General features: G+C 49.5%; 3 protein-coding genes across 4 annotated transcripts in view; 2 read left to right on the plus strand and 1 right to left on the minus strand.

Moving 5' to 3' along the window:
* Positions 1–113: 113 nt before the first annotated feature.
* On the plus strand, positions 114–3117 carry CPTP (ceramide-1-phosphate transfer protein). Its single transcript, XM_032709048.1, has 2 exons — positions 114–279; positions 906–3117. Exons 1-2 carry the CDS (start codon positions 161–163, stop codon positions 1417–1419), a joined length of 633 nt encoding a protein of 210 aa, XP_032564939.1. The 5' UTR covers positions 114–160; the 3' UTR covers positions 1420–3117.
* Positions 3118–4222: 1105 nt separating this feature from the next.
* Positions 4223–10772, plus strand: TAS1R3 (taste 1 receptor member 3). The gene is made up of 6 exons (XM_032709055.1): positions 4223–4401; positions 6261–6561; positions 7205–7984; positions 8156–8359; positions 8451–8571; positions 9080–10772. Exons 1-6 carry the CDS (start codon positions 4223–4225, stop codon positions 10012–10014), a joined length of 2520 nt encoding a protein of 839 aa, XP_032564946.1. The 3' UTR covers positions 10015–10772.
* Positions 10773–12091: 1319 nt separating this feature from the next.
* DVL1 (dishevelled segment polarity protein 1) overlaps positions 12092–17949 on the minus strand; it is a 72204-nt gene continuing 66346 nt past the window's right edge. For both annotated transcript variants that reach the window (XM_032709039.1, XM_032709040.1), the window contains exon 15: positions 12092–16554. In XM_032709039.1, coding sequence (XP_032564930.1) covers positions 16139–16554 — 416 coding nt within the window. In that variant the 3' untranslated portion in view covers positions 12092–16138. The remainder of the gene's footprint in view (positions 16555–17949) is intronic.

Consider the following 17949-nt stretch of genomic DNA (forward strand, 5'->3'; position numbering starts at 1 on the left):
CGCACCAGACGCTGATTGGTCCGCTGTCCGAGCCGCAGTGACGCATCGTAACCCGATTGGTTCGCTGGCAGAGCGCGGAGTCGGACCGCGCGCGGATTGGCCGCGCCGGGGGGGTGGAAGAAGGAGGAGGAGGAGGAGGAGGAAGCGGCGCCGCGGGGCGATGGCGGCCGCGGGCGCGTTCAGCCTGAGGGAGGTTCTGGACGCCTTCCGGGGATGCGTGACCGAGCGGCGGGAGGTGCTGCTGGAGCCCTACCTGAGCGGCTGGTGGGGGCTCATCCGGTGAGTGCCCCCCGCGCACAGCGACTTTGGACGGGAGCGGGGAGTGACAGCGCACGGGGCGGCAGTGGCGGGTCAGCTGCTCCTTGAGGCGGGTGGGAACGTAAAAGAATTACAGTGTTAGGGCAGGAAGGGGAGCTCCCACGGGAAAAAAAATGGTTCCTGGGGATGGATATCTGTGCGCAGCCCTGCGGCCTCCGGGGTAAGGAGGATGCGAGTCCAGGGGAAGCCACAGAGACGCTCCAAGGGCTGGAACCAGGCTGGGAGAGCTGGGGGGGGGTTCACCTGGAGGAGAGAAGGCTCCAGGGAGACCTGAGAGTCCCTTGCAGGGCCTAAAGGGGCTCCAGGAGAGCTGGAGAGGGACTGGGGCAAGGGACGGAGGGACGGGAAACAGCGAATGGCTCCCCACTGCCAGAGGGCAGGGATAGATGGGATATTGGGAAGGAATTCTTCCTTCCTGGCACAGGTTGCCCAGAGAAGCTGTGGCTGCCCCTGGATCCCTGGAAGTGTCCAAGGTCAGGTTGGATGGGGCTTGGAGCCACCTGGGATAGTGGAAGCTGTCCCTGCCCCTGGATACTGTTTAAAGTCCCTTCCATCCCAAACCATTCCCTAATTCCATGGTCCCCCAGGTTCCTGCAGAGCCTCGGCGCCGTCTTCGGCTTCATCTCCAAGGACGCCGTTGCCAAGGTGCAGATCATGGAGCGGCACCGCCGGGGGGAGCAGGGGCAGCACTACGAGTCCCTGCAGTCCATGGTGGAATTCGAGCTCTCCCGGGGGCCGGGGGAGCTGCGGGGCCGCCCCGAGTCCGGGTGCCGGACGGTGCTGCGGCTGCACCGCGCCCTGCTCTGGTTGCAGCTCTTCCTGGAGGGGCTGCGCACGGGACACAGGGATTCCCGGACCTCCACCATCTGCACGGACTCCTACAACGCCTCGCTGGCCAAACACCACCCCTGGGTGGTCCGCAAGGCCGCCACGCTGGCCTTCTGTGCCCTGCCCTCCCGGGACGCCTTCCTGGAGGTCATGAACGTGGGCCCCCCCGAGCAGGCCGTGGACATGCTGGGGGAGGCCATTCCCTACATCCAGAGTGTCTATGGCATCACCCAGGAGCTCTTTGCCCAGCACAGCCTGCTGGACCTGCCCTGACAGGAGGGGGCACATCCCAGCAGGACTGGGGTGAAAATCAAGTGTTTCTCTGGCTCTCTGCCCGTGGGCACCTCCACTTTCCCCTTCCCACTTAGCCAAGCTACTCTGGGTGCCTCACCTTACAAAACATACACCAGGGGGTTTTATATCTATTTATGTGATACATATAAAACACATATCATACATGTAGTTTATATCTACGTCAGTGTCTGTGAGGGGGCTCCCCACGGGCTTAAGGATTTCCTTTCCCTTCCCAGCAGGGATCTGACCACTTAGCCAAGCTATTCAGGGTGCCTCACCTTGGAACAGAGAAATATGAACCAGGGTTTTTTATATCTATGTATGTTATATATATAGATACATGTATGAAATGTATTTTATATCTCAGTGTGGAGCTCTGCAGTAAGGAAAAAAAAACCCACAGCAGCAGGAGCTTTAAGGATTTCCTTTCCCTCTCCAGCAGGGAGCTGACCACTTAACCAAGCTATTCAGGGTGCCTCACCTTAGAACAGGAAAAGATGTACCAGGTTTTTTACATCTATTTATGTTACACATATAAAACACATATCATGCATGTATTTTATATCTATGTCAGTGTGTGTGTGGAGCTTGACACTAAGGAAAAAAAACCCTACAGCAGTATGAGCTTAAGGATTTCCTTTCCCTTCCCAGCAGGGAGCTGGCCAAGCTATTCAGGGAGACAGAAAAAAGATGTTCCAGGTTTTTTTTCTATCTGTGTGTGTTGTACAGATATACATGTATGATCTGTGTTTTATATCTATGTCAGTGTGTGTGTAGACCTCAAGACTAAGAAGAGAACTCACAGCACTATGAGCTGCTTAAGGGATTTCTTTTTGTGTTCCTGGAGTCACCTCCAGCTCTCCAGCAATGCTGGGAGGGGAGGTGGTTTCTTTTTTAAGCCAAACTCTGCAATTCAGCAGCTTCTGTGCATTTACACCACTAGTTGTGGCCTTGTGTGACACAAGGTGGGGTCTGAACACATTTACACTCCACTTGATCTCCCCTGGCCACTTCTGTTTATCAGCTTCATTGCATCTGGGGGGTTTTGGGGGGTTTTTAACCTTGAGAATGTAACTCTGAGTGAAGGATGTGTGGTCACCCCCCCACCTGAGCACTGCTGCTAATCCCGTGTCCCCCAGAGCTGAAAGAGCTGGGGGTGGATGTCCCAGATCCCCTCAGCAGCACCTCCTGTGCCCTTCCCCTGCCCATTAAATCCATGCTCTTTGCACTTGGGATGGGGACCAATTCCTAAGCTGTGTCCAGCCCAGGCTGCAGACTGCACCTGAGCTGGGTTCCAGCTGTGCTTCTACGTTGTGTGCTCATGTGGTGGTGGTTTTTTTTTTGGTTAATGAATGTGTTAAATGCCTACAAAAACGATTTCTCTGACTGGGGAGAAATCCACACTTGTACTGTAAATCACTACATGGCTTCTACTGCAAATCACTGTAATAGCCAAAGGATGCAAAATGGAATTTACTGAGCTTCTGGAAAGCTGAGAAAGCACTACATGTTTAAGCCAGGGTGATGTGAATGTTTGGGGGAGGAGGAGGAACCTCACAAGCTGTACCATGTTCTGATTGTATCTTTTGGGCATAATGTAACACTGTGTGATCCAGGAAATCACTGTTACCTCGTGGAAACTGGATTAACTGGACATAAAGTTACGTGAATAATGTGCTTCTGAGGAGTGTCCTTTATGGGAATGTGCTCTGGGATTGTGGGGTTGGAAGGACCATGTCTTACACTGTTATCTCCTCTGATCTTCTCTCACTGGCAGAGTCTGTTTCATTTACCTGGAGATCAAGTTGAGCTTTTTAAAAGAAGTTACATATTTAAAGCTATCACTTAAATATTCCATTAAAGGGAAAGTATCCTTAACAATATGTCTGTACAAACATACCTATATATAACACAGCTACAACTGTTGCTTGCCTGAACTACTGGTGTATTTAACTCTCTGCAATGTATTTGCTTCTCCTCATTCAAGGGAAATATTGCAGCCTTGGTGCATCACTTTGGTGCAACTTGGTGCATCAGTTTTATAATACAGCATAAATATATAATAAACCAATAAAATGCAGTAAACTGAACTTTTCATTCAGAGCTATCCTGTGTGCTGAAATTCAAACCTGACAGGAGAAATGCAAGCCATGACCCAGCCTAAACTGCTACACTCTGAACTTGTACCTAAACCTGAAGTTTTTCAACTGAAATCAATATCATAGCTCAGTGTGAGGAAAAAAAAATTCAACCAGCCAGTAAAAACTTCCTAAAAAATAACAAGCACCAACCTTGTGACCCAGGACTGGCCTTCTCCAGGTAAATTCCTGATGGAATGAGGAATGATGCCCTGAGGAAGAGCTGGTTATCTCCATCGTGGGGTGACCCTGAATTTGAAAAATATATAAATAAAAATTACTGCTGTGTAAACCTCTTACAAAGAGGTTTTACAAAAATTAGAGTGGGGCACCCGAGTTTTTTTACCACCTATCCCAGAGGAAGCCCCCGATTTCCAGAGCTGTGCCAAAAGGATTTGGTAATTCACTCTGAGCAGAGGAAAGCAGGATGAGGGCAGTGGTTTTCCAACCAAGAGCACTCAGAGGGCATTGCTGCATATTTGACTACTGCCCACTGAGCACAGAGTGAAATTAATGCATTTTGCTAAACAAATTCTTGCCCAATATTTTCATCTCCGAGTTCTATTTAAAGTGATGAGGCTGGATCCCCCCTGCCCTTCTCCCACAGTCACTCAGAGATTTCTTCCCCCCCCAAACAGCCAAAAATGGTCCCTGAGCTGCTGCTGTGCCTGGGTTTGGGTTGTGCAGGAGCCCTCAGCCCCACGTGCCTGTCGGCTCAGTTCAGGAGGCCCGGGGATTATATCCTGGGAGGGCTCTTCCCGTTTGGGAAGGACACCCTGAACCTGTCGATGCGTGTGGAGCCCACCCCGGTGGTGTGTGAGAGGTAAGAGGTGGTGTGTGAGAGGTAAGAGCCATGCTGGCTTCACCAGGGCTGGGGGGAGAGAGGAAAAAGTCAAGTCATCCTAGTGGTGTGTGGGAGATAAGAGCAATTTTGGCTTCACCAGGGGAGAGAAAGGAAAGTCATCCCAGTGGTGTGTGGGAGATAAGAGCAATTCTGGCTTCACCAGGGCTGGGGGGAGAAAGGAAAGTCAAGTCATCCCAGTGGTGTGTGGGAAATAAAAGCAATTCTGGCTTCACCAGGGGAGAGAAAGGAAAGTCATCCCAGTGGTGTGTGGGAAATAAGAACAATTTTGGCTTCACCAGGGGAGAGAAAGGAAAGTCATCCCAGTGGTGTGTGGGAGATAAGAGCAATTCTGGCTTCACCAGGGCTGGGGGGAGAAAGGAAAAAGTCAAGTCATCCCAGTGGTGTGTGGGAAATAAGAGCAATTTTGGCTTCGCCAAGGCTGGGGGGAGAAAGGAAAGTCAAGTCATCCTAGGGGTGTGTGGAAGATAAAAGCAATTTTGGCTTCACCAGGGCTGGGGGGAGAAAGGAAAAAGTCAAGTCATCCTATGGGTGTGTGGGAAATAAGAACAATTTTGGTTTCACCAGGGGAGAGAAAGGAAAGTCATCCTAGGGGTGTGTGGGAGATAAGAGCAATTTTGGCTTCACCAGGGCTGGGGGGAGAAAGGAAAGTCAAGTCATCCTAGGGGTGTGTGGAAGATAAAAGCAATTTTGGCTTCACCAGGGCTGGGGAGAGAAAGGAAAGTCATCCTAGGGGTGTGTGGGAAATAAGAGCAATTCTGGCTTCACCAGGGCTGGGGGGGAAAAAGAAGAAGTCAAGTCATCCCAGTGGTGTGTGGGAAATAAGAGCAATTTTGGCTTGCTGGGGGGAGAAAGGAAAGTGGTTCTTCTGGTGGTGTCACAGCCAACACTGACGGTGGGATGGAGCAAAGAGGAGCTCTGAGGTGCTGGAGCACTGGGGTATGTCAGCTTCTGATCCCAAAATGGAAAGTGGGTTTGTGTTTTCTTGATGCCACTCTGCTGTCAGACTTCAGGCACAGCCGACTCCCATTTTGATGGAAGCTTTTAGCAGCACTGGGCTCCCTTAGTGCTTGAATCTCACACACAAAGGTGGCAATGCTGCCTTTGCTCCATGCCCTGCTCTCCACAGGCAGAATATACACGGTGCTGTTGCCCTTTATGAGGTAAAGGACACTCAGTACTGTGCAAAAGGCAAAGCAGGGAAGAAAATCCCCTGGCTTGCACATCTGCTAGTGTGTGACAGGTATTTCCTACTCACTCACACCAAGGAGGTTCACAGCACCCCCTTACAAGTTCCTCACAGCTCTCTGTGAGAAAGAGAAGTGTCCTGCCTCCTGCTTTGGCAGCAACAAAGCACAGAAAAGCCCAAAGGGGCCAAAATCCTTCCATCTTCACAGGCCATGGGGCAGGGAATATGCTCAGTGTACTGAGATACAGGTGGGAGGAAAATCCCAGGAAGAAGGACATTTGCCCTCAATTTAGCACCTTGGGAATCTCTGGCTTCAGGGGGGAAGCACACAAAGCTGAGAGCAGGTCTTGACCCTCAGAGCTAAACATACTTGTCTCCATATTCTGTTCCTTCTCCTGGGAAGCTCCAAGGATATATTTGCTGGCAGACAAGATTAATTAGCTTTGAAAAGTGCTCAAACTCTCACAGCAGAAAACTTACAAATGGGTCCAGGGGTGCTCTGGCTGCTGACAGTACCACAAATGCCTGGCTTGGCCACAGACAGGATGCAAAGTGTAAAAAAAACATGGAATAAGCTGCTCCCTGTTGTAACAACCCCTGTAATTCCTGCCTCCTCCTCCTCCTCCAGCAGGTTGTACACGGACGGGCTGATCTGGGCTCTGGGGATGAAGTTCGCTGTCGATGAGATCAACAATTCCACCTCCCTCCTGCCAGGGGTGACACTGGGCTATGACATATATGACAGCTGCTTTGAGCCCCTGGTGGCCCTGCAGGCCAGCCTGATGTTCCTGACCCGGAATGACACCGCAGGCACTGGAATTCTGTGCGACTCCACCGACTGCCAGCCCCGCGTGACCGCCGTGATCGGGCCCCACAAGTCGGATCTCTCTCTGGTGACAGCCAAAGTGTTCAGCACCTTCTACATCCCACAGGTAAAGAACCTCTCTGGAGAAGCAGGAATCCTCCTTTCTGGTGGGGAAGGGTTTGGATAGACAGCGTTGTCCGTGCTCTGGGAACACGGATTGTTGAAGTGCAGTTCTCGTCTTTCCTCTGCCACAGGTTTCCTGGGTGATCTTGGGTAGGTCAGTCAAATTCCCTCCTGGAGACACTACAGTGTTTAACCACCCAGAGAGAACAGGGACAACTCAGACCACTGTGATCCATGTAAAATGGGAATAACAGAGCTCCCAGTGTAAACTGGGAGGATCTCATGAAAATACTGACTAAAATACTTGACTACACACAAGAAAACGTGACTAAATACTCAGTTACCACAACAGAGGGCTCTAATGGTCGGGGAAATTTAGCCCTGAGCTAAGATATAACTGAATTTTGAGGGTGTCACCCTGTGTAGAAAGCAGCCAATTATCACTGTCATTAATGATAAGGGTTGGTGCTCTGCTGATGGACACAAGTGGCAGTGGAAGGAGACAGTAAATGCAGCCAAGATGGATCAGTTCTTCCCACTCTCCTGACCAGCATTTTTGAAACCTTAGGGCACTAACACTAAGAAAAGAAGGTGGAGAATGACCTGGACATCCCTCTTTGCCTCCCTCTGTCCCTCCCACCCTGCAGGTGAGCTATGGAGCCAGCAGTGAGAAGCTCAGCAACCCCGAGCTGTTCCCGTCCTTCTACCGCACTCTCCCCGGTGACAAGAACGTGGTGGAAGCTGTGGTCCAGCTCCTCAACAGGTTTGGGTGGAACTGGATTGGCACCATTGCAAGTGATGATGAGTATGGCCAAGGAGCCCAGGAACTCTTCTTAAGCACAGCTGGAAATAACAACATCTGCATTGCCTTTGAGGGCATAATTCCTACAGACGTGACCGAGCCCAGTGACAAAAAACAAATGGAAGAGGTCATTAGCTTAATTAATAGGACCAAAGTCAACATCATTGTCCTTTTTACCTATAGTCTGTCAGCCCAGGCCCTGCTGGAACAAGCCATCAAGATGGGACTGGGCAAGAAAGTCTGGATTGGCAGCCAATCCTGGATGCTGTCTGACCTACCTACCTCCATCCCAAATATTCAGAGCATTGGGACAGTCTTAGGCTTTGTCACGAAAACAGGCACAGTCCCTGGCTTCCAGCAGTATGTTGCTGACCTCTTTACCTCTGTTCAGCAGGATGAATTTTGCCAGCAGTCCAGAGAACTCAACCAGCTCATGAGCACCAATGTGCTGGACCTGCAATGCCAGGAGTGTGACAACATCTCCCTGGGGGACCTCTCCTTGCTGCTGGGCATCACCCAGGTGCAGCCCGTGCACATGGCCGTGTACAGCGTGGCCTATGCTCTGCACAGAGCCCTGGGGTGCACCTCCAAAGCCTGTCCCAAAACACCCATCAGATCCTGGAAGGTGAGTAAAGGCCGGGGGGGGACAAACAGCCACTTTTCATCATAACACAGCCAGACAGTCCCAACCTGAGCCCTTGTTGAGGGACAACCGATTTCAGCCAGAAACCTGCTTGCAGCCTTATCATCCTCCAAACATCAGCTGTACCAACCCCAATTTCCATTCTCTCCTCAGCTGCTGTACTACATGGACACTCTCCCGTTCGAGGTGAACGGCCAGAGCTTCAGGTTTGATCAGTACCACAGCACAAACACTGGCTACAAGCTCATATTGTGGTCCTGGAAGAATGGCATCCTTAGGTACCTGTCTGTAGGTGACTATAAAGAGTCCCTGCACATCGAGGAGTCCCAGATCCAGTTTCACACTCCAGATAAAAAGGTAAAGATGGCCCAGCCAATTCCTTCTGATTTCTTTGGTGATACAATTCTCCTGGAAGTGCCTGGCTGATGTTCACTCCTCCCTTTGCCAGGCGCCCACATCAGAGTGCTTCAGGCACTGCAAACCAGGACAAGTCAGAAGGGTAAAAGGATTCAACCTCTGCTGCTATGACTGCACAGACTGTGCAGAAAACACCTTCTGGAACAGTACAGGTGAGGTCTGAGAAATCTGAAGGCTTTAACTGTATTATGTGTATCTGCTGGTTGAGGTAACAACCAGTGATGAGCTCCTCCTCCATGAAGCACTGCCAGTGCAAGGGATTTGCCTCCCTGTTCTGCTGTGCTTTGCTCAGTCTTGCCCTACACACCTTCCCTGGGGACCTGCCTCTGCTGAGCCCAGAGGGATTGCACGAGGACAACATGTATGTATTTTACCTCAAGAGGTAGGAGAGAGGGCTGTGATGAAATTCTGGGGTCACAGGTGGGAGAGAAAGGCATATGATGAAATTCTGGGATCTTTTGGAAGCTTTCTGGGGAAGGGAAACAAGAGCTAAGAAAAGTGAGTCCTTTGGGGAGAAGGGTGGGGAAAAAAAAAAAAGAGAGTGAACTGTCACAAGCTTTGGAGTTCCAAGACACTCTGGAGGCAGGGACATCCTAACCCACATCTGTGATCCATCCTGAAGGGCTGGGTGGTCATCATGCTCTCACTGCTCCTTCCCAGACAGCACCACCTGCACCCCCTGCCTGCAGCAGCAGTGGGCCCCTCCCCAGAGCACGCAGTGCTACGAGCGCAGCGAGAGGTTCCTCTTCTGGGACGAGCCCCTCACCATTGCCCTGCTGGTCCTGATGTCCATCACCATCCTCCTGACGTGCCTGACAGCTCTGCTCCTCCTGAGGAACCTGCAGACCCCCCTGGTGCAGGCTGCTGGGGCCGAGAGGAGCCTCTTTGCCCTGCTGTGCCTGGCGCTGCTGAGCCTCAGCTGCTGCCTCTACGTGGGGAAGCCCAGTGACACCCACTGTGCCATGCAGGAGGTGGTCCACGCCCTGTGCCTCAATGGCTGCTTCTCCACCTTCTTCATCAAGACCCTGGAGATCACCCTGGTGACAGAGTTCCCCAGCTATGCCCCCTCCCTACTGCGCTGGGTGACCCACAGGAGGTCCTGGCTCCTCATTGTCTTGTGCCTGCTCCTCCAGGGCTTGCTCTGCCTCTGCCACCTCTACCTGGGCCCTGCCTACCTGGACCCTGACTACAAATCCCTGCCCACCGAGGTGCTGCTGGTGTGTAGCACCAAGTCCTGGGCGGCCTTTGCCCTCCTGCACAGCCTCAACGGCTGCCTGGCCCTCCTGTGCTTCCTGGGCACCTTCATGGTGCAAACGCTGGGCAAGAAGTACAACCTTGCCAGGGGCATCACCTTTGCCATCCTCATCTACTTCGTCGTCTGGATCTTCTTTGTGGCCATCTTTGCCACGCTGGGGACAGTCCTCAGGCCTGTCTCTCAGATTGCCACCATCCTGATCATCAGCCTGGGCATCCTGGTGACCAACTACGCCCCCAAATGCTACATCATCTTGTTCAAGCCCGAGATGAACACGCTGGATTGTTTCCAGAATTCCATCCAAGAGGAGCCAGAGGAGGACTCAGCAAACAAACAATAAGCCAGACCCATTGTCACCTGCTCCTCAGCAAAAGCTGGCTGTATTTTAATGAGATAATTTTGTTTATGAGCACTCTCTGGCCCCGGGCACAACCACCAGCTGTGAAAGCACAGGGCTCTGCTCAACCAGCTGAAGCCAAAAGAGGAGCAGATCCATCCTCTCTGGAATGGCCTGTTCCATCCCCCAAAAACAGCCAAAAGCAGGTTCAGTTAATCAACCAACCTCCAGTAGTGATATTTTATATGAATTTCTCTCTCAGCTCTGGCAATGTGAGCAGGAAGCCTCACCCAGAACACTTCCCTGTAAACGCTGCTGGTGATTTCCCCTTCTAATTAACTAAATAACTGCTCCAGAGGTAAAGCCATGAATCCTTTCCCAAGCCTTGGAAGAATTTTCAAATATATCCAACACCAGAGCAACAAAAAGAACATTCTGATAAGCAACAGCAGCTGTGTGCACGATATAAAGAGAGCATTACCCATTCAAATTGCAGCTCACTCATTTGTGTTTTGTTCACATGGGTTTGCAAAGGACATGGAAATCAGGGCCAGGCACATGGAAATGAGCAGTGTGCAGATCACACCACCCCAAGCCATGGCACAAAGTTCCTCCACCCCAAAAACCACACAAAGATCACCAAAAACTCCACACTGCTGCCAAACAGTACCAAGTCAATACCAAGTCACATCATTAAGATCTTTTCTCTTCCCCACCCACTTTAACAAGCAACTATATTAGTCCTTTATTCCCTACATTAAAGTTTTTCCATTACTGCCCTTTTATTCCCTATATTAAAGTTTTTTCATCTCTCCATCGGGTGCTGTTGCAAATTAACTCATCAGGTCAGCTCAATTAAAGAGCTGGGCAAATTAATCTAAACCAGGAAATACTTTTATTCTTTAAAAAAAAAAAAAGAAAAAAAAAAAAGAACTTTCTGGTGCACTGCAGAGCTACTTGTCCTAGATTTTTGTGAACACCTGCATACAGAAATACTCCTCAGTGTGATTAAAAATACCAAAACTCTGACCTGAAGCCTGGAGTCCTTACTCCTGGAGCCTGCAGCAAGTCTTCATGAAGATGTTGTTGCACCTGAGCCTCTCAGTATTCCTTGCTCCAGGGCTGTGATTCCATAGCACAGAAGCCTTAAGTAGCTTTTGATCATCATCATTCCAGAAATAGAGAAGGAAAAAAAAAATCCATTTACCTCCATTGGCAGCAGCCAGAAAGCCAACTCTGATCACAGCCAGAGCCGTGACAGGCTGAGTTTTCTTTCAGGGGAAGAGGGAGGGAGGGAAAAGCAGCTGATGAGACTTTTCAACCAGCTCCAGTCACCTGCAGACAACTCACTCTGGGTCAACTGGGGCCCATCAGGCCCTGCAGAGAAAGGCTGCAAGAACATGTCCAAAATTCTGATCATTCAATATTCACCTGAATTTGGACGATTTAATATTCACCTAAATTCTGCTCGTTTGATATTCACCTCACTGGGAAATGCTGGCTAAAATTTGTGGTATTTAAACAGTGTTTGACCCTCCCTTTGCTCTCTGATCTCTGCCAGCTGGGAAGAGGGAATCTGCCTCCTCAAGCTGGGGTTGTCCTTTGTATATGGAATGATTTAGGATGGAAAAGACTTTTAAATCACTTGAGTCCAACTGAACCCCTCAGACCCTGCAGGGAGCCTGGTAATACATGACAAACAGCCTGTGGTTTAATGCTTACCAGAGAGTAAAGTGGTGTCCTAATGATCCTACCTTGGAGAGTCCAGAAATGGGGAATATTCCCATGGAACAGCTGAATACACTGATGGGCTTTAGCAGCACATTCAAGTTCTGGGGCTGCAGGTAGGACAACTTGTTCCAGCTCATGTCTGGGGAACAGGGGTTTTTCCTCCAGCTCTCTGGAGCCCTCACAAAACTCCCCCCTGCCTACCAGCACCTCCTGAATCTTCTTGAGAGGACAAAACTTCAGTGTGACATGGGGGGAAAAAAAATAAGAGGAAGATTCAACCAGCATTTCATCAATAAATGACTAAAAGATAAAATGCAACAGTGCAAAGAACTGAAGACGTACACCGAGGTTATCACATAAAATTAAAAGCTTTTTAGTGTTTAAAATAGCATTTACACATAAGCAGCTATATATTAACTATACAGACACTTGGGTTTTAATACAATATCTACAAAAAAGAATTCAATTATGCAATAGACATTTAACAGGAACAGTGCAGTCCATGCTAATAAGAGGTCACTCTTTGAGTAGAACCAATTCTAGGATAGGTGATAGTCTGGATTTTCATTATTTAAAATCATGTAACTTTGTTCCTCTACTGTACATAAAATTCTTTACATGTATTTCTAATCACTGATTAGAATTAATAATTTTAAGTCAATCTTATTACAATCCAGTTAAATGCAAAAAACAAAAACAATTACATCAACTCATGAGCTGTCAAGTCTCAGGAGGGGACTGCCCATTTGAAGAGAACAAAAATAATAGCAAAAGTCAATGTCTGTGCATCATTGCTTGCCATCCAATAAACCTTTGGATAAAGTGTCCAGGGGACTGTTACCTTGGAAAAAGGAGATTTATTAATAGGAGGTAAAAGACAATAGCAGTGCTTTTAAGACTTATTTGCCAAAAACTCCTCAGAGTTAATATACCGGGTGGATACACTCCCCCTACAGATCCTGCCTCCTTTGGGGAGGAGATGTCATCCCAAACTGTTTCCTCATCATTTTCCATGATCCTCCAGACAAACCTGCTGTTAAATCTGTTGGCAGGGACGTGTGAGCCTTAAGCTCAGTCGCGGGTCTCACTCCCAGAATAAAAATGTCAGCCACTGAAGGCTCCTGATTTGAGGTTGTTTCAATGCCCTGCACAGCAAACCCCTCGCTGGAGTTGGAGCCCAGTCACTGACATTAAATCAGGGATAAATCTGAGGCCCTGGTGAGAGAAAACAGATGGATCTGCACCACTCCAGCCTGCAAACTTCCTTCCACCTGGCACAGCAGGGAATGCTGTGCCCAACAGGAGACACTGGCACAGGCAGGTCCCGAGGCCCCCCTTGGTGGAAAGACACATGAGCATGCACTGAAAGCCAAGGATGGGATCTGGGAAATCTCCTGTCTCTTGTGAAAATCTAGCAAAGATTCAGGCCTGACCTTCCACTCACTCCACCCTCTCCACTGGACACTACAGGGGGGGGATCAGGGGTTTGTTTTACACACAGTGGCCATCACGTATTGCACTGTCCACACAGGGGCATCTCCACCCTCCTGCTCTCCCTGCAAACAGCAGGTTCCTCAAGGACCAGCACACCCAGAGCAGTGGATGCCTGTTGTGGGTGAAGCTGCTTCAGCCTGAATTCCTCAGCAGACTAATGCTTTCCCACACCTGGGTTATGGATTTGCAGCCTCATTCCAGAGTGACCCACGAACACACAAGTTTATAACACAGTCATTTCAACATAGCAGCAAAGACCAGCAAGACACAGAACAGTTTCTGCCAACAGCATTAACAACAAGACCAAAAAAACAAACAAAAAAAAAACATACAAAAAACAACCCAGCAGGTGTGTAAACTGCAACTCTTGGAAAGACATAAGGAAATAAAACACGTTTCTTCCACGGGTGAAAGCTCAGCCCCCAGCTTTAATCCCTTTTGGAAATATTAAAATGAGAGTCTTTTCCTCCAGCCCTCCAAGTTCTGCCTTAAGACAGAGTGGGCCAGAAAAATCAATATATAGACCAGAAAAGTTTTAAATTAATTTAAAAGTAGAACCACTAGTGATTGTCAGTAAAGTCACAGACTCCTTAACAGTGTCTCCTGGAGACACAGCAGAATTACACCATTATTTTACCCTGATTTACTTCATTGCTTTCAATGTCAATCTTTCAGAATAGGTTACCAGGTTAGGGTAAGCATCTTTGCTGTGGAACTGGGAGGAGGAAAGGAAAAGAAAGGTACTGTTTGCACAGTCAAGCTCTAGGTAGTGCCACTCTTTTGGAGGAGCCACCTGCCACGTGGCAATCCATGCCAGCCCATGGGATGGATGATGATGAAAGCACTGCTTTCAGAGACATTAGGCAGCTTTTTGGGAGGTTTCTGTAAAGAAAACTAGTTTAGAAGGCCAGGAAGGGGAGTACCTAGTCTGAGTGACACAGAGTTTCCCAAATGCCTGGTTCCCTTTTGAAGGAGAGACTCGAGTCTCCAGTTAACACAGACGTTTGGAGCTTTGGCTGGAATCGTTACTGTGGCTCTGACAAAGGGATGTGTTTGCACACAGAGCTGGAACAGGGAAAGAAGTGAAAAATCTATCAGGATGAACAACACCCAAAATGTTTGAAGAGGGTGACAAATGGACATGGAACTGTGTGTGTATCCTGAGGAAGATGTTCTCTTTTGGCCTTCATCTCGGGCGTTCACGCTACCCACAGAGCACGGGACGAACCAAAAAGCAGCTTCTTACCAGTGAAAAAAATGCTTATATACAGTCAAGACTGATCTTAAAGCACCTGTCCTAAAACCTGCCAGCAGCAGGCACCTCAGAAAGGAGGATTCAACTGAGGCATGGCCCCGTGGCCAAATGCCACTAAGTGGCTGCAGCTCCCCACGTGTGTCCCATCACATGAGGCACCGTGACAGAGTGTGGGTGTGCTCTCACCATACCCTCCTTCTGACACCCTAAAAAAAAGCTCCTTACCCACCACTGGAGGCTCCTGAACTTGATTTATCAAGTGTTCACAGCCTCAGAGCAGGAACCACACAGAAATGAAACCTTGGGCATGTACAACAGCAGTTGCTTCAGTCAGGTCTCCTCAGCAGAGAGGGTCCCACTTGGTGTCAGGTGTAAGGATTTGTTCACTGTACCATTTGGGATCTGCTCTCAAAACACCCTCACACCTCTCTGCCAACAGCCAGCCCCTGTCTGTGCTCAGAAACGTTGCCCTGGGACTGCAAGTGGGATTAGACAGCTCCAGGTTTCCATTTCAACAAAAAGAGAAAGATACTGCTCCAAAACAAAGGACAGAACAACAGGTATCAAAATGAAACCAAAGTGAAGAGCCACGTCCCAGTGGGAGCCAGGATTTAGCTGGAATGGGATGAATATCCCCTTGGAAAGGGAAAAGCTGCAGCTACACTAACAGAACTGCACAGCAGCAGCTGTCCTATTTCTGTGGAAATAACTTCTCCAAGCAAGTGCACATCCAGCAGGAACAGCCACATCTGTCAGCAGGGGTGGGACTGGAATGCCCAGGAACCGACTGCAGCTACAAAGTCACTATTGTGGTACTGAAGGAAACAACTTGACAAGTTCTGCACAATGAGCACATACAGTAGCAAGACTCCAGCACTCCCTTGATAGAATAACATCCAAAAAAACAACAAAAAAAAAAAAAGAAAAAAAAAAGAAAGAAAGGTTGATTTATACTCCCTAGTCAGCAGAAGGTAGCCACAACTTTGTTTTCCACTTGGGTTGATCCTGCTCCTTTCCAAGCACGTGCTGTCTGTACACTTGTGGGTGCAATGTCTGCTCAGTGCTATGGCTGCATCCAAGAAACAGCACTCCAAGGCAGTATCACAGATACCAGCCAAGGGTCGTTTTTTTTCCTTGTAAGAGAAAAAAAAAAAAAGGCAGGGAAAAATAAAAGTGCTCCTATGCAATATCGGGAATTTAGAAGTCGTGTGAAATAAGAGTCCTTGAATCAACCAAAAAGATACACCAGTTGCATCGAAGCAGGTGCCACAATGACCAAAGCTCATTAAGATGTGAATATACACCAGCCATTCACAATCCAAAACAAGAGGAGGGGGGAGGGAAAAAAAAAGGATAAAGAAAAGATGCCATCGGTTTGCTGATATTTAACAATCCCAGGAGATTTTTTTTTTTCTGTTCATTTTTGCGGAGGGAATTTTTTTTTTTTTTGTATTTTTCGCTCCGTTTTCTTGATATATTTCTCTTTTTTTTTTACTGCAACACACTTTGCAAACAGGAAGGTGTGACATGCAAGACCAGCCAAGTCTCTTCCATTAAGTGTTCGACAACAAACCACCCCCAAAAAAAAAACCAACCCACCCCCTCCCTCCCCACCCCAACCCAGGCAGAGTCTGAAGGCACTTCCTCTCACATGATGTCTACGAAGAACTCACAAGGGTTGCCCATGGCCTTCTGGAAGGACTGGCGGCTCCCGGTGAGCTCCGGGGGGACCGCGCTCAGTTCCCGCACGGGAGGCCCTCCGGGGGGGCCGCTGGTCCCGTAGACTTTGGAGCCCAGCTTGGGGAGGCTGTAGAGCGGGGGCACCCCCGGGGGCCCCCCGTAGGAGTGGTGGCTGTGGTGGCTTCTGTCGCTGTGGGCGGCGGAGCCGTGGCTGCGGTGGCTGAGCTGGCTGGCGGGCCGGTCCCGGCGCGCGGTGCTGCCGCCGCTCCGCGCCGTGTGCTCCGACTCGCTGCCGCTGCCCCCCGACTTGCGGTCCTTCTCCCTGCCCACAGCTCGCCTGCTGTTCTCGCTGGTGCTCCGGTTCGAGCCGCTGCTTTTGCTTCCTGCAACCCCACGAGGGGGGGAAAAAAAAGCGAGCAGAGAGAAGGAAAGTTAGCCCGTCGTCGTCCGCTCCAGGCTCCCGCGGCGGATCCGCGCGGGACCGACGGCCGCGGCGAGGGCTGAGCGTGCCGGTGGTGGCTCATGGGGTTTGGCAATGAGGGGCAGTGGGACGAAGCTGACAGGGTTGTGCCATGCACAGGGACACGGAGACACCTCAGAGCTCGCACAGTGAAAGCAGCAGCTAAAGAACAGCTCCTGGCTGGAACCCACCCGTCCCAGCGAGGAGGAGCAGGATTTGGGGTGAGACTCAAGCAAATGAGGTTCAGTCTGTAACTGTCTCTGCTTTGGTACCTTCTACCTTTTCCAAAAGAAACTCCTTTGCCTTCTCTGTCATCCTTGGTCTCACTGGGCACACTCGCACCCAGGGTCAAATCTCTGAGGTTTTGTTGGCTTCAGTGGGGAGATTCTTTTCAAATTCACCGCTACAAGTGTTCTGATGTTGGAGAATTCTTTAAACAACAGTTACCTGTTGAACAGTTATCCTGCATGTTACCAGTAACATGCAGGATGTTCCCAGAAGAGGCCACTAAATCAGTTCGGGAAAAAAGTATTGCCACTGGACTGTCAGCTGAGTTGTTGCTACATACAAACTTCACTGAACTTCAGAATTGATTTTAGATGAAAGTTGAAGGTCTTGCTCTGTTCCCAAGAGAGACAGGCTGGGATGATGTCGGGACACAGTCCCAATGGAATTATTTTTTTAAAAAAACCCAACAAATCAACCCAAGGACCATCTCATTAAGTTCATGCCACCTTAGTGCAAAATTCTCCAAAAAAAGATCCCCAGCCAGCAGAAGAGGGGACCAGCTTTTGAGTCCAACTGAGCCACTGAAATGGAAGAATCAGAATGATTGTGAACTACAGGTGACCTTCTGCTTGCTCCTGTTGACACAGGAGATGGGAAAGCAGACTGGCCTGGTGTGTAACATTCCCTGTAGAGTGCCAGAGATGGAAAACACGGGCTACAAAATCACTGGGCTTTAAGTTATTAGTGTTCTGAGCCTGGGACTCTGAAGTGCTGTTTGCTGGTTGTTAGGATGTAACCCTGCTGATAAAGGAGAGGGTTCACAAGAAACCCAACTCTAATATTCCACCCTGATAGTGACCAACACAGCCCTGTGTCCCTGCACATCAGACTCATAAACCAGGAGCAGGGACTATTTGCTTATTTTATGAGGAGCAGTGGGGAGCCTGGTGACACCTGACAGTGAGGGACGTGGTGCCACCTCCTCTGAGCTGCTGCAGCACAGTCACACAGGGGCCACACAGGTTGATATGCCAATGTCACACTACTGCACTGCCGTGCACTGAGACAGGTCGAGCGTCCAAGACAATCC

Source organism: Chiroxiphia lanceolata, chromosome 22 (genome assembly GCF_009829145.1).
Source record: "Chiroxiphia lanceolata isolate bChiLan1 chromosome 22, bChiLan1.pri, whole genome shotgun sequence".
NCBI lineage: Eukaryota > Metazoa > Chordata > Aves > Passeriformes > Pipridae > Chiroxiphia > Chiroxiphia lanceolata.

What these genes read in the sequence shown, in the direction of transcription:
- CPTP (XM_032709048.1), top strand. Translation starts at nt 161, where the DNA reads ATGGCGGCCGCGGGCGCGTTCAGCCTGAGGGAGGTTCTGGACGCCTTC. An exon ending in GGCTGGTGGGGGCTCATCCG is followed by an intron (nt 280 to 905) that starts GTGAGTGCCCCC and finishes ATGGTCCCCCAG; the next exon opens with GTTCCTGCAGAGCCTCGGCG.
- TAS1R3 (XM_032709055.1), top strand. Translation starts at nt 4,223, where the DNA reads ATGGTCCCTGAGCTGCTGCTGTGCCTGGGTTTGGGTTGTGCAGGAGCC. An exon ending in GCACCTTCTACATCCCACAG is followed by an intron (nt 6,562 to 7,204) that starts GTAAAGAACCTC and finishes CCCACCCTGCAG; the next exon opens with GTGAGCTATGGAGCCAGCAG. An exon ending in TTCACACTCCAGATAAAAAG is followed by an intron (nt 8,360 to 8,450) that starts GTAAAGATGGCC and finishes TCCCTTTGCCAG; the next exon opens with GCGCCCACATCAGAGTGCTT.